Source organism: Anopheles funestus, chromosome 2RL (genome assembly GCF_943734845.2).
Source record: "Anopheles funestus chromosome 2RL, idAnoFuneDA-416_04, whole genome shotgun sequence".
In the NCBI taxonomy this organism is placed as follows: domain Eukaryota; kingdom Metazoa; phylum Arthropoda; class Insecta; order Diptera; family Culicidae; genus Anopheles; species Anopheles funestus.
Window position 1 is genome coordinate 56,212,154 of NC_064598.1, and position 16,131 is coordinate 56,228,284.

Here is a 16,131-nt window from a genome sequence, read left to right on the forward strand (position 1 = left end):
GCTGTGCGATTAAGAATTAATTTATTGCTAAATCATATTTAACATCCTAAGTAGGTGATGAAAATAACAACAAACCATGTAATAGTGGCATACAACATACTATTTTACATGTATTTATTTGGCCATATACTTAAATTAGTTTTGATACTAACGTGCATGTTTGAGCATGGGCTAGTAACGTCTTTACATCGAATCATATCATTACGGATTTCTTCGTATAAAAGTCTAAGTAAACTGTTATGGAAGGCAACGATGTGCATTTTGAGCGGTCAAAAGTGAAAAAAATACAACGAACGTATCAACTTTTACTGCAAAAATGTCACTTATTTTCCAATAAAAAAAACCCACACAATTAAACACAATTATCCATTACAAGACCAGCAAACAAAAAGTTTTTCTTTGGTTAGTGCACACTAAAGAACCTAATACAACTCTTTTCTTTAAAAGCTGTGAACATCCAGATAGTAAAGCCGATAGTAGCATCCCTAGTATAACGAAAAGGTGGGTAGGTACTGAGCTGTTCAAGCATTTACTGCGATTGCGCGGTTGAAGAGCATTTGTAACAAGTGTGCCACATAACCGCATTTCCTCGGATTCTTTTATATCTTTTACACCTTTGCAGTGAAAATACTTGGAAGACAAGCAGCGTATAGCATGAGTGAAAAATACATGAAATGTAAACAGAAGCAAAAGATATAAAAGCTTCATCATCTAGGGAACATTTTATCGTTGATTGGCATAGAAGTCTTCAGCCTTTAGATGTTCCGTTTCAATGTTTTGAATCTCGGAAATACACGTTCAGTTGATAGGCTGAGGAGCATTTCGTTTGGAAAATTGGAATAGTAATGTGTCTAGTATAATTATCCACCTACAATAGTGAATGGCTACTGTGAGTTGTTTTACTGATCCATTTCCCACAGTAGTAATTGAACATAAATGATTGGTTGTATGTAATTTCTCAAAACAGTTACAGAATCTTTCTAAAAAAAACAGTTTTTACATGTTAAGTTTAATGTGAAATGAAATTGTCTTATGTTAGCAAGTGCATTTGTAAGTGGAAATATTTTCACTGATTTAACATAACTGAGATGTTCAATATTTTGTTCATTGTAATCTTTGATTAAGATTCGAATTATTTAATACAATAAAACTAATACGATGCAAAAAGAGCCCTTTTTTACTGTACTGCTATATTTGGTTCGGTCTATTCGGTTACGTGGTAATACTAAGTGTAGTATTCTGATTGTAGTAGAAGTAACCTAGTAATAACTTGAAATACAGTTTATTTTTTTATTTTTTTTACTTCGCAAGAACGGCCAGGCCGTATCAAGACTTATTTGCTACGGGGAGACGGTCCTGATGGGATTTGATCCCTAGGCCTGCCGTGTTTCACCGGCGTCGTTTATCAGATACACCATCGGGCTGCCCAGTTTATTTATACATTGCATACATTTATACATTTATACATACAATACAGTTTATTGTATACATTTTGATTTCATTTCCAAATTGGTATTTTTGTACTTCCTTTAGAAAAGTTAATCAAGCACTAAGTTTTGTAATTTCGAATTCATTAGAATATATTATGAATTTTAAATGTTTTAATTTAAAAGGGTAAAGGGTTACAAGAAATTCTTCCTAGAAACAAAAAAAAGGAAAATGAGGCTATGGAAACATGTAGAAATATCCTTGAAATAGGATCACAATAAAACCCGTTTTCCAGATTAAAATTCAAACAAGTGGTCAGTGTTTTGCTACACAAAAGCGCCTGGATGTTTGATATGTGTATATTTGTTTAGCTTGTTAGCTATGTTTCTCGTGGCCGGACATAGCATAAAGATTGGATGATGACGACGAATCTTTGTAAATATTGATTTTACTGTAAAACCGGTTGATGATAAAAGCATTTTTGGTGGGTGGTTGAGTTTTTGAGAGCAGAAACTAAAAAGTATTTAATTACGTAATAGGATACCATGCGGATCCTGTCCCTTGGCCTTTGTGCAGTCCTTTAACGTAAACGGACGGATTGACGATTTGCTGCAGTATCGATGACTCATGTTTAAAACTAAGTTCTTTTTTATAATTAAAATGGTTCTTTTAAATTTGAATCATCATTGTTACATGCAATAGTTATTGTGATATGCTGATGATTTTCAATTTATTATTTTTGTTTTGTTTTTAGTAATCTAATAGTCGAACAATCCATATTAGTGTTATAACAGGTAATCAGAATGAACCAAAAAGGAAAAGAAATAAATAGTACTGCTGATGAAATTTTTTACTCAATATATACATACATAAATAGTAGTGTAAAATCAGTTAGGTCTAAGCTAACTAGAGTATAGTCGACAATTTAGAAGCATCTCGTCCAGCTCGGTAATATCAAGTCGTCTAACATTTTACTGAAATTTAAAGTACATTTTCTTCTTCTTTTGTCACTACAACCTCGGTATTGGCCTACCATTTCTGGCTTACTAGATTTTATTCACCGCGTAGCTGGATACTCAGTTCTTGCAACGGGGGCACGGTCTGGATTTGATTTGATATCCGGTCCTGTCGTGTAAAAACTGGCGCCGCTATCATATACACTACCGGGGTTCCCCGAAAAAATATGTGTTACATTTAATTTAAAAAACCATCATTCATTTTGCTCGACTGGTAAATACTGATAAAGTGTTCGACAAAATTAGCATATGAAAAATAAACCTAAGAACTAAAAGAACTTTTTAATAAAGTTGGTTAATGTTTGCCACATTTCGAAAGCTTCTCATGATTTCAAATTAGCACTTTAATATTGTCAATAAACTAATACGTACGTTAATCTTTGCAGAAAAGTGAAACAAAAAAAGGCATTTTTGGAGAACATTGGAGAACCATTGGAATTCTTAATCCTGACTGTTAAAGTTCTGAAGAAGACGACATTAATTGAATTCATGTTTGCATTGTGTCGCATTGTTGTTGGTATCAAATAATGAAAAAGTGTTTTTCATCAGAATTTTCATATCCTATTGATTCCTAAATGATGTGCATATATTTTGTACATGATCAAGGAATAAAAACTCTTATTTAATTTTGATACACATAGCATTAAATGAGATTATTCTCTCTCGTTCGGATGAAAGGGCGAAAGTGTCTTGTTGGTAGCCCAAAAAGCTTTTTGGGATAAAACAATGGGCCTAATCGGTTGCCAATTTCCGGTAAAATGAGTACTAGCATATAATGCAAATCAGTTTGGGACAAATTGAGATTCTTTTTAAATTAAGTGGAGTGACGCATCTCGCTCGTTAGCTGCTCAGAATCAATTTCCGCGAGATAAGCCAACGCTCTCCTTCTTTCGTTTACGTCTTTATTGGTCCCGTTGCCATCGAACGAGCTAGGATTAAATGGAATGTAAACGTGGAGAGGAAATGGATCAAGTGCGATTGAAAAACCCCTAGCTTAAAATAAAAACTGTTTCGACACTTTCAAATTTTATCCTCGAAGGTATATGTCTGAAATCACAAATTGATATTTAATTGAAAACGTTGTTTTCGGTTCTGTGAGATTCTTTTTGTACTGAGCGGTGTACGGTAGATGTGAATATGTTTGTTACTCCGGAATTGGAGCCAGTTGGTTTTTTCAACTCACCTAATTTGGCATAAGCAATGGATTATCATGCATGCATTATTTATTTATGAGGAAACGCAGGGAACGTTGCTTTGCAGAGGAGATTAGATTTGGTTTTCACGTTTCCCCATCTTCTCTGTCCAATGGTGACGACATGTTCCATGGGTCCATTTTTAATCAACTAAGCTCTTCAAATGTATTTGACCACACAAGATGGTTGGTGCGTACAAGTCTTTATGAAAGGTAAAAATAGTGTCCGTAAAGTTGAAAAGCGACCGGAAGTTGCGTACGAGTTGTGTGCGTGTGTGTTTTCTGTGAAAGGTATTCACATCATACTGAAAGCGAAGATATTTTAACCCATTCATTCACATTCATCCCTGAGGTTGGCTCAATGGAAGATCATTATTATAGGATCATAGCATTGAGAAAAAAATGTCCGGTTTAAGTTAGAAGTCTTGGACACCAAAGAGTCGATGAATGCGTCTCAGAAGGGAGGGATCAAGTATACAGAATGCTCACTATTGTTGTCCTGGCAGTTAGGTTTGAGAAGTGATTGTTGTCAGTGTTTACTCAATGAATTACCTATTAATTTTCGGCTTGAGTAAGGGCATGTATAGGCTCGATGACAACAACATGACGAATGGTTTCTCGTTTTCTACGATGACTATCGACAAGTTTACTGTTGTTAGTTTAGAGGTAGGAAATTGCACAGATTTCTTCGCTGTACGATGCGCAGTGGAATGTTGAGAGTTTGATGGTTATGAATGGTGAATGAACTTTGTAGTGCAGTGGTACTGTAAACGGGTGTAATGCCATTATCTTAAAATTACACTTTTACGAATTAAAGTTCGTTCAGCTTTAAATGGAGACGTAATTTTAAAACGCGGCCCAATGACCAGGTCTTGCTACGGCGAAAAAACTGATATGGTAAAAATAAAATATTGTTATTACCTTCTGCAGTCAAGATTTCAACTAAATCCTACGGTAGTGTGGAAATTTGACAAGTCTTATGACAAATCTTAGAAATTTAAAATCTTAAAAATATTATGTATTACCAGCCATGAGGAGTTCGAACACAACGGTCCATATGCATGCAGGCACAGGCTGTGTATAGGCCTCAATGGGTCTTTGATGTGTTTAAACAGTTTATATTTATGATTATGTTTAAACAGTTTATAAACCCAGGACTGCTCGGTAGTGTAACTGCATTGATCTTCCACATCTGATCCTATTTAGATCGTTTCTTGGTATGCGGCAACAACTACCCACCATAGATACATAAAAGACTAAAACAAAGCCTGAAACGGCATTACAAGATCACAAAGAAAATGATGTTCATATGCTGTAAATTATTGTCATTTGATAACAAACAGCAGAAACTTAAAAGATCAGATTACCATGCAATAACTTTTCCGAGAAAGTTGGAGACGACAAAGATAATACTAATCAAATGTATCAGTCCTTATCACAACCAAGAATTGCGGAACATTTATTAAGCAGCCAAAAATATCCTGAGAGCGAATAGATTTGTATTGTTTAAGCAGTACTTGTACATGAACATTCTATGTGTAAATAATCGTGTGGAAATTAGTGGTTAATGATCTTACAATGAGTTTATTGTAGCGATAATTGGCAATTTGAAATTGATCAACATGTATATTATACAAAGCCAAATGGAGAAGAATGCTAGAATGCTTTATGGATAATAACTGATAATATGCCTTTTTTGCATAACAGGCAGCGTAACAGGTTAAAGAAAATAATGCTACCGTAGTTCACAGAAAGAAGCTGCGGGAAAGAGCACATTATCTGTTTGAAAAGAGCAGTAACGAGTTGCTAAACAGTGCAAATGAATTTATACCTTATTTTTCACTTTACGGGCCAATTTTTGTTTTCAAAGTGTATGTGTGGGTTTCGTGCAGTAGGCAACAATGCCCGAGCAACCACATGTTTTGAATTACGGTGGACTGTGTCCATAAAAATGTTTGCTCTTTTTGGCTCATTCGTAGTAAAATTTCAACGCCTCCCATGGTTCATGGTTATCGTTGCCACCTTTGCCAAAAGCGTGTCGAACGGTAAGTTCAAAATCATGCATAGTCGTGGGTCGTTTACTAATCCCAAAAATAAAGGCAGTCTTTTTTGCACGAAAAACACCCTTGGCTTACACGTTGAAGAAAAGTATGCAAGTAATAGAAGTGCGGAGGTGTGAGTTTTCCGGCAAAGTGGCTGTTTGTACGTCTCATCCAGCATATCATTGTGGGAACGGTGAGTTTTGAGCTGCTAGGTCATAGGAATGAGAAGGGATTTTATCCCAATTTTTGAACGGAACGCATAAGAACACATGTTGCCTATGACGTAAAGATGTTTAAAAGTGTTTCCACTACTGCCATGAATTATGGTTATGTTTGTGGAGCAGGGTTCCGCCGAGGACCGGGTCGGGAGCGGTCGGAAGGGGTACGGGTTTTACAATTTATGGTGTACCGTAAATACGCAGGCTAAAGCGGCTAGAAAAGTTAGAAGAAACTGACCGCTCCGATCAGTGGAATATTTGTGGTCTCTACCGGACGTAGTAGATAATGTGACTGGAATTAAATTTGCTGAAAATTATGTAGTTTGAAATTTATCGGTGTTTAGTGGCCACAGTAGTATTTCATTCTCAAGAATGTTTCTCGGGGTAACATTCGTTTTAGGGTCGGGTTTTTTTCTTCTTCTTCTTCACACAACGATTCACCTAACGTAGCAATGTTGACGATGAATGGTGAATCGAAACGTGAAAAAGATAAGTTTGTTGGGTAAAAGTGATGATACTGCGAACATGAGAATCTCTGCTTCCGGAGACAGATAGGAAAAGGTATCATGGTGAAAAAAGTGTGTATAGCAAAGAAAATGAATGCTGACATTTGTGCGTGTGGTAGTAGTATACAAAGCGCTGTGGTTCTTTTCAAGGCATCTTAAAGTTGTTGTAACACGCAACGTATAACACGCCTGTTTGGAGAATGTTTCACTTAGATACTCGATTTTGTTTTCTTCTATGTGTAATCTTCGCTGTAGTATTTTTTGGTACACATCCTATCGTTTCCTCTTTTGGTAGCGTATCGTAATGAAACCCCCCAAAAAAAACATCCACCATGATATCATTGATGGAAAAAGTGATGGAACAGTTCTCGGTTTCGTCTACTAAACGCTGATAGTCAATGAAGAAGTTTTGAGGAAGAATATGCAGCAGACCTAGTGTGCAAGAGTAGCATGAATAACAGTCGTTTTGTTGCAAAGTGTTCTGTTCAATGTGTTTAGAATCTAATGGTGGTGGTAGCAAAGATTAGATGAATATACCTTTTTTGCTTTGCATTTGAAAGTTTGATAAGTACTTGTTTATGTTTACAAAACCTAAAATACTGAACATTTTCATTGAAAGAGGGGTTTCACCTAGCTGTATGTAAAACTGTTTGAACAGAGATGTGTTATTTTGTTTAGTTCATATATTAGCTGAAAACGGATTGAAACGTAATGGTTCGTTTGAACTGAGAAAGAGCTGACGAGTACGATGCAGTATTTGTATATGTTGCAAGATAATCTGATTAAGATTCACGAAGCAATAAAAAACTACATTTATAGTATTGCCAAAATTCAAAAGCTCTTTAGAAACTTGTATTTGTTTAGTTTTGCTTAAATGTTGTACCTAACATTCACTTCTGGCTGTCAAGGATCAAAAAGCGGTGCAGCATTCCAACAGGCAAATGGAGTACGTACAAAGGTCACTGATAGCTGGCAGGAAAATGACCTCCTTGGTCAAACCCTCCGAGAAGCAGATTTGCTAGCGAAATTACTATCTGGTTGTGTCAGATTGGTCAGTGCGGTACGAAGAACAAAAAAACGATGAAAATGACGAACGCCGAGTATCGCAGTTCTTCGTGTGATTCCGACATTTCCCAGCGTTTTTATAACACTTGGTGTAGCAATGTCAGTTCGCATGGTGTAGAACCTGCGTTTCGTTTGAGTTTTTGTGTGCCGCTGTGTGCAGTTGGGTGCATGTTGAGAAAGGAGAAAATGAACGGGAAAATTTTCGTGCACACGAGTGTAGTGAAGCCAGAGTGTAGTCCACGGCATTTCGTCGGACAGGGTTGTATCTGGTTGTATCACTTTTGAAAAAACGGCCGCACTAATAAATAAAGAACCTTCGCACAACAGATGAAAATAGGATCACTAAACGCGATTCATACCGTACCCGGGTGGCTACAACCCAGAGCTGTCAGTCAAAGATAGAAGAAGATTGATGACCGCCATGAATTCCCTTTTTCCTTTTTTTCCTGGTTTTTCTACCTACCATTCCTACGTAATCGCCGTTGTCGACGTAGCCGTAGTTTGTTGATGCTGTTTTTGTTGGTGCAATTGGTACTTCGCCGCTGACGACGGCTGTCGCTCGGGCGGTCGATTTCCCTTCCGGTTTCCGATGCCATGCAGAAGCAGAAGAGAACGGCGGTGTATCACTGAGCAGAGTGAAAAAAGTACACACAGAAAAACAAAGGGACAAACCCGGAGAAGACTCGACGTACATTGAGTGAGCGTAAACATGGCCCAGCATATGCCAGCCCGGCAGACAGGAAGGTAGTCAATCCGGCCAAAGCACAGAGCGTACCGCAGCACACGAAATAATTGAAGGGTGGGTTACGATATCATTCACCGCAACCCCTCGGTCGGGAGGGATAGGATGGACCTGTACCGGGGCGGGTATTCGTAGGGGATTAGGGTGAAATTTTAAAAGAACAGTCAAGAAGGAGCAGTTTTCCGCATTAGAGAAATTTAAATCCTCTGCCCTGTGCTGTGCGTATTCGCATGTAATAGTTGAATTTTTAGTACCATTGAAGGACGTGCTGAGTGTGGTACATATCACCGTTTGTGATGTACGATGCGTGAACACTCGTCGTTCAGTTTGAGAACGTTTTGATTTGTTGATGTGCAAATCAAATTATGTGTAAACGGTTCCAAGTGGTTGATCCGAATGCATGTTTTCACACGCCCGTAGGTACGTGGAAGGATTGATTTCAGTAAATTGACCAACTCTGCATATCATGATGTGTGTATTCGTTGGGATTGCGCAGTATGGTTACAGGACGAATAATAGCCACACATTGTATTGCTGTCTTTAGTTGTGCACAGAATAAACTGGATAAATAATCACTCTGATAATTAGTTATGTTTATTTAGTTTTCAAAAACATGAGCCAATAAAAACTTAGATAAGATAAGATATAGTTTATATAATCATGTTTCAATTAAAAATAACATAGATAACTTAACGTTAAGACGGAGCGGCCCGGTGCTGTACGTGATAAACGGCGTCGGCTCACGCGGCAGGACTGGGGTACAAATCCCATCCGGACCGCCTCCCCGTAGCATGGACTGACTATCCTGCTACGTGGTAAAATAAGTCTTGATACGGCCAGGCCATTCTAACCGAGCAAAAAAAAAAAAACTTAACGTTAGGCAATTCTAATAAAATTGCTTAAATGATAACGAAAATAAAGAAAAAATACACAAACTCCATTGTACCGCGCAGGTAAAATGATATGAAAAAAGAAATCCTTTGCTTCTGTTGGGGCAATTGTGTGATCATATCAGAAACTTGGTGTTAAAATGAACGGATTATAAAATTCGAAATGCCTGGAAAATTTAAATGTGAATATTTTACAATAGTATTTTACACCTTTGCTGCACATTACGCCTCTTCGGATAACCGATAATATCTCCTCGAACATTGAGTCAACGCATGAAACATATCAACATATTACATTTATCATATCAGCATATGATATTTGGCTACGAGCGATGAAAATAAAATCTGTCTTATTATTTTCTCGATTGGTATAATCAGTCATGTGATGAAGACGGTAGAGGGCGAGAATAGTGGCGCCGGTATTTCACACGCCCGGACCGGCACCAAATCGCATTCGAACGGTTCACTTGTAACAAGGACTGCAACGTCGAGTGCTAGGTATGATCAAGAATGGCGTTACGCCAAGAAGAAGAAGAAGAAGGATTTAGAATATTCACACTGTAGTGCCTGTGGTAAAAATTAGATGGAATGTAAAAAATGACAAATATAAAAAAATAATAGTTGTAGTGAATAGAACATAAATTAACATTTACGAATGATTATCAACCTGATGGTAAAGCAAATACATGTAGTGTACAAAATCATAATTTATCTCCATTTTGTTATTTCAATGTACAGTAAACAAGTATTAAAGTCATAGTAACATCAGAATCATTAAGAGAGCTTAAATTGCCAATTTGTAATGATTCGTTTGTTAACTGATATCTGGTTAAGTAATTAATATTTGTAGTTTAATAGTAGTAATAGTAGTAGTAGAAGAAATAGTAAACATAACTTTATTAACATTATTTATCTGATTTTTACATAAAATATAAATATACTTTAGCATTTTAATGTTTCAATACGAGTAGATTTTTTAAGACATGTACATGAGAATCAGTACCCAAAAATATGTTGTGAATAAGTTTTGCACGTTTTGGGTCAGCATGCTCGCACATACTACATAACTCTTGCGTACACAGAATGTGTCCAATGAGTTGAACACCATAGCAGTACTTCTTGAAACCACAAAAACCTCCGGTGCATTGCGGAGTTTTGGTAATTAGAGAATATATTGTTAATAGCAGTAAGCAAGAGCTTGAAAATAGCTGATTATTTGGTACAGGGCTACGTAGCATTACTGCTCGAAAAGTGGGGAAACTGACATTATGCTGTGCTTGCATGAAAATAATAGCTCAAGGGCCATTTCGTTTGGTAGCCAAAGAAATGAAACAACGGAAGGGGTTTTGTCGGAAACGAGTACCATTCGACTGCAACGAAACATTCGTTTTTAAAAAATGTTTGGTTTTCGTGTAAGCTGTTATTATTTTGTTCCTTCCTTTGAGGGTTTTTCGTGCTTGTGTACAATTTTTCCGAGCCTCCCGATTGGCCTACGGTTTATCCAGCATGACCGTCACTCGTTGGGTTGAGGCTTAGAAGGTATGTTACGATTGTGGGGAAGAATGAAAACGACAGCACGAAGTACAAAACTGGAATCTATATTTTACACAGGAATAATAACACCATTACGTGTCAATCCATCTCAGTTCGGTTCGTTATTTAATTCGTCCTTCAAGCAACGATCATGGCGGAAAACAACTAGTAAGGCCATGATAGCCGCACAAACTCCAAACTAAGCATACCCACCAGTCCTGGGTGTATGATTAGTCAGTCATACAGCAGGCACACCTAGAAGGCATTCTGTTTCTTTCATTTTTGGCTGGAAGGAAGAGCGCGAAAGGGGATGTAGGAGAATCGATAGAAGGATTGCGGCTTTTCTATGTCTTGACCGATTATGGGTGAATGGAGAATGGAAGAGCGCAGTATCAAGAGGAACGGATAAGGTAATAGGAACACGAACGACTCGGCTAGCAAATATGGAAACCGAATGCCAATTATAGGCTATAAAATGTAATGATGCTTAATGACAGAGCACATGCAATTTTATATTTTGTTTTCTGTCTCGTTGGCGCGCTCTTCCTCAACCACTCATTCGCGTTTTGCTCGATCGAGCCCGTCTTACCTGTTTTTGTTGTTGTTTGATGTGTGTTCGTAGATGTTTGAGGTAGCACAGGATGGTAAAGTTAATCCACTGCCATTTCGATGTTTTGATGGCTTTCATTGAAGTGCACGCAATGAATCGTGCATCGATGGATGTTGTGGGCTTTTTGCTGGTTTTCATCTTTATCTTTTTTTTAAGAAGTTGGACATAGCGATCAGACTGGCGACAAATGGGGCAATGTGAACAAAATTTGTGAAAGTTTCCAGAAAACTTTGAAGGGAAATCATACCCTTTCGAGGGAAAGTGTACAGTGTACTTTTAAGTATGGCCATCTTGAATCTTGCTTTCTTTTTACCTATGGAATGAAGCTCATCAACAAACCGAACAGGGGTATGATCAATCTAAAGGGTAGAAGTCGATGGTGATGACATTCCATGAAGCTGTATAAAATTGTACAAAATCACAAATCCAAAACAAGTAGAAAATTCTGATCATTGAAATATGGAATAAAAAATATTAGTATGAACCAAACCATAGGTGTAAAGCTGCAAATAATATCTGTAAAAACCATTTTAATATGTGCTTTGTTAAGTTACTTATTAGTTACTCATATACAAAGCATTATTATTAAAATGAATACTACGATATGGAAGGTGTAGAATAGAAATTTTAAAAAATCATAAGAAAAATAGAAGGTAGCTAAATAGAAGGTAGAAAAATAGAAGGTACTGCTACACTATTAAAAAATAGACTTGTTTTAATCTACCCGCTTAACATTACAAAAAAAAACAAACAATCCTACTCAATGGAGGATATTATTTGATGAATAGGATAGCTCCATTTAGGTGAGGTTAAAAATGTTACATGATTTCTAATTGATGTCAACCTTTGGCCACATTTCGTACATATCAGTCGAGTTATTGCTATTTGTCTACTAAGGGGAAATACCTAGGCACCTAAAGGATATATGAAATAGATTGAATAGACAGGAAGGACGTTGTAACGTTGTTCTCCACGAGTGTGGTTGATCATGCAGCATTTGAGCTTGATTATCAACCGTTATGACTTTTCAGAATAACACATTGGAAATGTGGTAAAACCAAAAGAGCAATAGAATCGTGAAACAGGAAACGTAATTTTTTTACGTAATCTGATCAAAGCCTGATGGTCATAATAGCATCAAAATTTGTAGTAGGAACTAAGCGTGGAATCGAGAAAAATGCTGAACATAATCAAATGTAACGTGTGAGGAAATATAGGGTTGAGAATCAACTTCACATGATTGTTCAATGTGAAATATGTTCAATGTATGGCTTCAACGTATGGCCAACGTAAAACACGCCTCAATATGAGTCATTGCAATAAAAAAGTAGAAAATGAAATGGTCTTCATTAGCGCGGTTGCAGGAATTTCAAAATTGATGCTGCTCCAATGATATTAAAAACTTAATCTGGAGTTGAAAAGGAAACAGATAACCACAGTTTTGCTGAAATTTATTATTACTTACCTGCCGGGGAATTAATGAAAAACCTTTGTGAAGTTTTTGGCTATAACAATAAGCATCAAACAAAGTTAATCTACTCTTTATATTGTACAGATTGAAGTGAAATTTTGACCAAGTGAGCGATAACAAAGTATCGTTGTTTGAAGATTGCAACCAAACCGAGAACAAATGGGTAAAAGTCAACATTAATACAGGAGTAGTACAAATGGTTATGGTTTATTAAATTAAATTATCTCCGATGGGAACTCAAGCAGTTGCCGATAGTCTTACAAAACAAGTTTTTACTACGTCTCGGAAAGGGATAATAAGTTGTCGTCTTTGTGTTAACTTGCTTAAGCCTATGTTTTCTATTACACTAATCCTAATCAAACCAGTCCAGTTTGAGTTTTTGTTCCTTGCCAGAGCTATAAAATCTAGAACTCCCTGAGAATTTGTTGATTTCTAGTTGAGAAGTAGAGAGGTACGTCTTGGTAGCATCTTGCCAAGGGGCTGCATCGCATGGTGTGGTGGTGGTGATTTTGGTGTATCTTAAATTCTAATTACTTTCATTTCCATTCCTACACCGCCTTGTTTTTGTAGTTCCCATTTCACAGCATTTGTTGGTTGATGAGCGTCGCGTGAGATATTGGAACTGCGGTTTTATAATCTCTAAAGATCTAGAAATACGTTGCCGCCATCGCTAGGTGAAGAAAGCATGGAATTTGTCGTGCCGGTCGTTGTTACGGTGGCTGCGTGCAGGGAAACGTTAACTCCTACCCCAACGCCATGTTGTTGCTCTTGTTTAATTGATGATGGAATGTGTTGTAACTGAATGTTGTGGTGTTGATGGCCCAAAGGCAAACCGTTGCATGGAGAGTCGAAATTGTTGCTTTTGTTGTTGTTGTTGTTGTTGTTGTTGTTGGTATCTTCGATTGCGGGAGCCGGACGGAGAAGATGATTATGGTGCTGTTTTTGGTGGTTCTTATTGCCCCACTGAATAGTGACAGATGGCGAACTGACACCAATGATGTCGCCGTCCGTAGACGTGGTAGAAGCAGGCACGGTAGGCTGATTAAAACTAGCAAGAGAACGGTACGAACTGTCAACCAAAGGATTGGCATTACTGGGGTCTTCAGTCGAGGCGGAGGACACCGATGGCATTAAGATCATAGTCATCTGTGAAGGTTCCTTGAGTGATTCATCAATCGATGTCGCCGCTTTTTGTGTCAGTGGATGAGAAAGAAAGCTGGGATCGAATATCTGGGAGGGGAATATCTCGCAATTCTCAAACTCTTTCATTTCTGCGTTAATCTCGCTGTTTGTCGATAGGATTAGATTAGAATGACCAGGCTGGTCGGCACACAAAATTGGTTGCCCGAATATTTCATTCGCATTAGCACTTGCTGTGAAGGAAGTGTACGTTGGTTCAGGGCCATTTCTTGTGGTGGATGCGTTACGTGGCGGTGCAGTATTGGTGAAGGAATTCCCGTTCTTATCATTGTTGTAGAGATTAACCGAATGGTTGATGTAGTTGGGAGTTCGAGGTGCGTAAGTGGAATGTGCCATTAACCGGTTGACGATGCTTTGGTGACCATTGCGTTCTTCATCCAATGCGATGTTTGTATGGAAGCCATGAGGTGAGGATGGAGTGGACAATTTGGGCGACTGTGAGGATTCCCCGTCTGTGCAATGACACGAGGTCTTCAGCTTGTTGATATCCTTAACGTTGGAGCTTTCTTTCTTATGCTTCATACGCCGGTTTTGGAACCAAATTTTAATTTGCCGCTCCGTCAAAGCCAACTTCCGTGTCAGTTCAATACGTCGGGGTCTGCATAGATAACGGTTGGAGTGAAATTCCTTCTCCAGCTCCACTAACTGAGAGCTAGTAAAGGCCGTTCGGGATCGTTTAGCTGTTGCACTATATCCGGTGATAACATTGACGCTTCCGGAGCTAAAACCATCTCCACTGTTGGATAAGGCTTGGTTGCAATGTGACGACGTGACATCCATCCTAGTAGCATTGGGCCACGCTGTTTCGATTGGGAGGCAATCTATTAGAAAAAGAAGAAGATTCAAATAATGATCGTAATGAAATTATGATCGTGTGAAGAAATAGAACGAAAGTTTGGATGTCTCATGAAAGTTTATGATTTGTGTATCAAATCGTTTGGAATGAAAAACGATTTCCTATAAACAGAAATGTTTCATACAATACTTGAATCGAAGGCGCTTATCAAACTAATGAAGGAGAAAATCGAAGGAAACCCCTGAGAGTATTTTCTTTTGTGAACTCGATTGTATTGCGCTGTTCTGGAGGGAAGAGAATAAAGAAGGAGTTCGAAAGTTTGCTCCATTCGTAAAGTAACCCTATATTCATTTGATTTTCTCTGTTTAGCGTTTTCTGTATGATTTATACCACATGGCACAGGCACATGACCAACGCGGGAGCAGTGTAGGATGCACGCCCGAATAACAAATCCCGACTCCCACGGAATGTCAGATATCTCGGTGTGTCCCTAGAAGAACCTATCAAACTATGGCACTCGATACGGTACCATAAGGTGCCGTAACGGCAGATTTTCCGCTCCGGAAATCAGTAAACACACGAAAGGTTGCAGTTCGGAAGTCGAGGTCAAATGGGAGGGATGTAGGAAAAATATATATTATATATATGAATAGGAAATTTCATACACCAACACACCATTTGCCACATCTGGATGGCAAGAAGTTGAATAAGCGACAGTCTAACGGAACGTGCTGTTGCGTGGAAGTTCGCGGCACGCGGCATTATGGGGAGCCAAACGTTTTGCCAAAAGAGTTTTCCGAGGACGAAATAAGTATGTAGGTAGATTTCAGGGAGCTTGGCAAGATGTGTTTAGGGGAGCGTTAAATTGTAAGCGGTGGTTGTTAAATGAATAATAGACGAACCTGGAGTGCTAATATTTAACATGAAAAATATAGGCAAATACACTAAAATCATCGACGTGTTTTTCATTGAGCATGCTAAATTTAATGTCAAAATTGATTTAATTTAAATAAAAAGCAGCTAATGTGGGTTGATTTAATATTTCAATTTAAATGTAATATCATATTTTAAAAGTAACTTATTAGCATATGAACGTATTGTCTAAAGCCCGATTATAACTGATAATAAAAATCAAGATACAAAAAGAACTCTTTGATAAAATACTTGGCCAGCACCCACAATTTACAGTACTTCGTAATGAAGGGTGTATAAATGTGAGGATAACAACGGTACTTAAAAAAAGGAGAACAGGAGCGCTCCTACGTGTAAGCATCTGACGGAAGAGTGATGAGAAATGATGATGATAAATTTGACCATCACCGGAAAACGGCTCTTTGCACAAGTATGTCGGGTGTATCCCTTCGAGGTCGGACTGTTCGGTTCGGATGGATAATTTTAGGCAACGATGAACTTGATTTTTTC

General features: G+C 37.9%; 1 protein-coding gene across 1 annotated transcript; it reads right to left on the reverse strand.

Annotated features, from left to right (window-relative positions):
- Positions 1-12,528: 12,528 nt before the first annotated feature.
- Positions 12,529-15,640, reverse strand: LOC125762556 (homeotic protein proboscipedia-like). The gene has a single exon (XM_049424759.1). It carries the CDS (start codon positions 14,691-14,693, stop codon positions 13,353-13,355), a length of 1,341 nt encoding a protein of 446 aa, XP_049280716.1. The 5' UTR covers positions 14,694-15,640; the 3' UTR covers positions 12,529-13,352.
- Positions 15,641-16,131: the final 491 nt, after the last annotated feature.